The sequence below is a fragment of the Corylus avellana genome, chromosome 1, assembly GCF_965113065.1.
Source record: "Corylus avellana chromosome 1, dhCorAvel1.hap1.2, whole genome shotgun sequence".
Classification (NCBI taxonomy): domain Eukaryota; kingdom Viridiplantae; phylum Streptophyta; class Magnoliopsida; order Fagales; family Betulaceae; genus Corylus; species Corylus avellana.
This window is the reverse complement of record NC_142490.1, coordinates 23,318,248-23,323,189: the sequence shown is the minus strand read 5'-3', so window position 1 is coordinate 23,323,189 and position 4,942 is coordinate 23,318,248. Positions and strand designations below refer to the sequence as shown.

The following is a 4,942-nucleotide window of genomic DNA, read 5'->3' as shown; positions in this document are numbered from 1 at the left end:
AGAGATTCGAAATGTAGGAGGACTCGAAGGAGTCTACGAGATAAGTAAATACTTATGACTGCTTTCCTTAAAAACATGTGATATGTTAGTTGATTAAGCATGCGTATGATATGAACATATTTACTTTTTTTGCAACTTGGTAATTGTCTTAATAATTGATTAATGAGATGCATCGTATAACATGGTACACCAGTATGTGCGGTATAATGACCATATGCTTACTATATATACTTGATTCTATGGTCAAATGTGTGCGGGTGTATTATATGGGTCTTGGATCTAATGACTGTTTCATGACCGGCGTAGCCATGTTTGATTGGCGGGTCACTACATGATGTACATTATTAGTAGCGTGGGTCACCTGAGGTCAGACTTGATTGGGCTGCTAGTTTTGGACAGTAGGGTACATTGTACTACAAGTCTCTCAGGACAGCGCCAACCTTGCTGAGAATTGGTAATATCTCGGATAGACCATGATAGTTACGACCTATTAAAGCAATAGTTTTTCTGCATTAAAATTATAGGCGATTGCTACTAGACTTATACCTACTTCTTGTCAAAATAAAACCTTACTTTTATGATGTAATAATAGAGACAACACATAATTTAATTTTTTACTCGAAAATGCACGTTTATTTTATTCATAAATAATTGGCTCATTTCATACTCAATTATGAGATTTACTTATTATGTCTTCAGATTTACGCATTTATTACGGTTTGTAGGTTACTTATTTTTAGATTATATCTCTCATATCGTAACATCAAGTGAAAACCGGTAACTTTTGCATACGATTTTGTTGGTTCAAATATTGGGGCTCTTATGTCGCCAACTCACGTTGCCAACTCATATCATGGAGACTGCTATTTCCCAGCTTGAAAACTACAGCAAGGGGGAGCAAGGACGAAGGATGGTCAGTACAAAGCACCCAGAACCAGTGACCACGTCATGGTGCAAGCCTAATGCAGGTTTTATCAAACTGAACTGGGATGCGGCTGTTGATGTCCAAAGGCAACAAATGGGTATGGGTATCATAGCTCGTGACCATACGGGCATAGTCTTGGCAGCCCTAAGTGCTTCGAGATCTCACGTCGCTGACCCTGGCACAGCTGAAGCTATAGCGGATTGGAAACTGGCAGAAGTATGCACATCCTTGGGTTTTTCTAGAGTGATTCTCAAGGGCGACTCACTTGAGATAGGCAATGCTTTGAAAAGGGAAGGTCACTGTTGGAGCAGATTTGGAACTATGATAAATGAAGCAAAAATTCTCCTCAATAGTCTTCAGGAATGGCAGGTATGCCATGTAAAGCGTATGGCCAATAATGCAGCACACGTGCTTGCCAAGTTTGGGCTTTCGGTCCATGAAGATGAATTCTCGAATGCAGACTTTCCAGCCTGCATCCGTGATATTGTAATCTCTGATCAAGGAGTTCTTTGAGCTTTTGCAATAGAGTACCAATTCAAAAAAATAATGGGGCTCTCATCACCAAAGTGTTCGTGCTACTCTCTCCACTGTTGACCAATTTAAGCCATCCGACAGGAATCAGAAACAGACGGGGTGGAAGAAGGTGTAACAATCCTGCTCTTCTTGTAGGATCACTACATGAGTTAAATAATTTAATTTTAAATCTTACATTTCAGGAGAGTATGGCTTAAACGGAAACACCAAAATAATTTAATTTTAAATAATTAATTCGTGCGTAATTTTATTTCACATGACTAATAGGCGAAGAGTTAAAGGCAAACACCAAAATCATTAAAATCCGAAATTTGGATAACTGGAGAATTGATTGGTGGGCATTAATTCGGATTAATCAAACATATATAGGAGATATTGTTAGCCAAATCAGTTCTCATCTTAAGGTTGAATTACCGGCCATATATGGTCTATGATTTCATTAAGAAAGAACCACAACCATAGGATTTGTCACCTCAAAATGAGAAACATGCCGGATCCGGATCCTCTCAAATTCTTAGAGAATTCAAGTTTCTCAAATTATTAAATCTCCGTCCATTATATCTGAGGATTAAAACAAATACCACCTGTACTATGGCCTTATTAAGGAAACAAAATAACTCATTATATTCTCAAAATAAAAAAGCAACGCATAAATAGTCTTATTTTTTTTTAGAAGTGATTTATTTATTTCATTTCCATTTCAAAACAAAAAAACAATATACAACTCGTTTCCCTCTTGTTGTGCAAATTTTAATATACTCGCAAGTGCACGAATCGTTTGCAAATGCAAGGTCGAACCCGTGTTTTTGTGAATAACAACTTATATCTAAACTAATTAAATCTTATCATAGTTCCAAAAGGGTTTTGAATTTGAAAAATAAGAAAAATATAAAATAAATAAAATAGAAATAATCACAACATAAAATACTAAAGTTGGGGAATTCACACTCACCAAGTCGGAACAACACATTTCATGTTCATCAATACCATCTGAAGTTCTCACAACTTAAATCATATATATGTCTTACCATGCTTCACAATCTAATTAAAATATCTAATGTATCCATCCATTACACAAATCACAAAAGATATTCGGATTAAACCAAATCATCAATTGTATCTGTAAGACAAATCACAAAAGATATCTAATTTTATTTAAACAAAAATCCAAGCAAACAATTAATTGAAACTCTCCTAAAACATCACATGTATCCAGGAATCATAATAGATATCTAAGAGTAATCTCAATAATTGAATTAAGGTAAAACAATTGAAACTTAAAACCCATGAAATTGAATGAAATTAACTTACATGAAAGTGTTGTTCTTCATTGGAGAGGCTCCATCATCAATCTTAGTTGATAATTTAGCTCAACATGATTATCGAAAACTAAAACCTAAACCTAAAACTAAAATAAAAGGGAGAAAAACCATTCGGAATTGGTCTCCCGGCCCCCTTTTCTTGAGGCTTCGCCGTCTATTTATAGGGATTTCTAGGGTTTAAAACCCTAAAATCGGCGCTAGGGCTTACATGGCAGACGAGTGCGCTTGAGCGCATGGCCACTGCGCTCGATTGCACTCGAGCATGAAGCATCTTCTCCTGTAGCGCTGCACTTGGGCGCTTGATGCTTACTGGTGGCGTGGGTGCGCTCGAGCGCGGGATGGTGCGCTCGATCCTACTTTGATGGCACTTTTTCAGCTTTTTTCCAAACTCCGTATTTTTCACTTTAAATGCGCAGTTTTTCTTTAGAAACCTACAAAACACTAAAGTACCAAAACTGACACAAAACATCAAAAAATAGTAAAGTTAAAGGATTATTTTTTTATTTTTTATTTTTTGAGATAAAAGTTAAAGAATTATCAAATGCAAATTAAGAGGCCCAAATATGCAATATTTGGCACTCATCACCTCCCAAAACAAAAACAACTTGATGCTTCTTCTTCTTCATGTCAAAGTGAAAGAAAATTTTAGCTTTTTTAACTTCTTCCGGAAATTCTGAAAAAAAAAAAAAAATAAGAACATAATCTAGAAAAGAGTATTACACAATCCTCTTATTGGAAAGAATATTACATACATATGTTTGGAGAACATTCTCAAGAACGCCAACCTTTTCAATAAAAGAAATTTTGGAATATATATATAATCTTCTTCTTGAAAAAGTTGAATATATGTACGTTTGCTAGAGTGTCGTCCAAATTCAGATCTAGTAAGTTTATATTCACCTAGCCCTACGAATGATTTTATTTGTTGACATCAATGTGCTTGTCATTTATTTTCTTGAAGTGTAACGTTTTGAACTAGTTCAGAAACGTGGGAACAAATTCTGAGTTGTTTGGGGGCTTGGGTGTGACTCAAACCATGTAAGATTTTTTTCTTGAAGCTGCAATTTTATTTTATTTTTCAGAATTACTGGAAGAAGTTAAAAAAGCTAAGATTGATTTTTTTCCTTTTTTTTTTTTTTTTTTTTTTTTTTTTTTTTTTCACTTTGATATGAGGAAGAAGAAGCATAAGTTGTTTTTGTTTTGGGAGGGAAGCGAGTTGTACATTATTTTTTGTTTTGAGAGAAACAAAATAAATAAATCACTTCTAAGAAAAATAAGACCATTTATGCGTTGCCTTTTTATTTGGGAAATATAATGAGTTATTTCGTTTCCTTAATAAGACCATAAAAGGTGGCCTTTGTTTTAACCCTTAGATATAATGGACGGCTAGATTTAGGAATTTGAGAAACTAGAATTCTTTAAGAGAATTATAGGGGATCCGGATTTGAAACATACCTTAGGGATTTCAACCATAAGATTTCATTAAGAAACATGCTGGAAATTTCCTCCAAACTAGTTTAGAGGAAATATCTTCCAACCTATTTAAAATAGTGCCAAGTGTCTATAAATATTTAAAAAACATATTAAATTTAATCTAAGTTAGTAAACTACTATTAATGACGTTAAGATTTTAATGTGCATTTTAAATATTTATAGACACTTGGCACTACTTTAAATGGGGTGGAGAATATTTTCTTCAAGCTAGTTTGTAGAAAATTTCTGTCAATTGAAATATGCCTTTTAAGAGTTCTTTTTAGGCTTTGTTTTCATTAAAAACTACCATTTCCTTGAAATAGACAACCAAACTATCGTTTTAAGTTCAATTACGTAACACCCTGCTTAAATACATGACAATTACTTTAAAAATATAACAAAAATTTACAAACCCGAGACCTATAAATATTTTAAAAGATTATTTAAGAGTAAGATCCTCATCAAAATATAATAGTATATATACATGCATAAACAAGTTCTCAATAAATTGTATTAAAAAATGTTTTAACAATATAAATACTAAAATATTAATTTTGAGTCTCAAACAATCGTTGTATAGCTTTCATCATTCAATCGATATATCCTATCTCTAACGATCAATGTATAATTGCCATCGATCAATCAATCTATGTAAATCAAACGTTTTTGGGTTCCATTTTTTGTGCAC

General features: G+C 33.6%; 1 protein-coding gene across 1 annotated transcript; it reads left to right on the top strand.

The window, feature by feature from the left end:
• Window positions 1-853: 853 nt before the first annotated feature.
• Window positions 854-1,438, top strand: LOC148588132 (uncharacterized). The gene has a single exon (XM_088514278.1). It carries the CDS (start codon window positions 854-856, stop codon window positions 1,436-1,438), a length of 585 nt encoding a protein of 194 aa, XP_088370404.1.
• The last annotated feature ends 3,504 nt before the right edge of the window (window positions 1,439-4,942 follow it).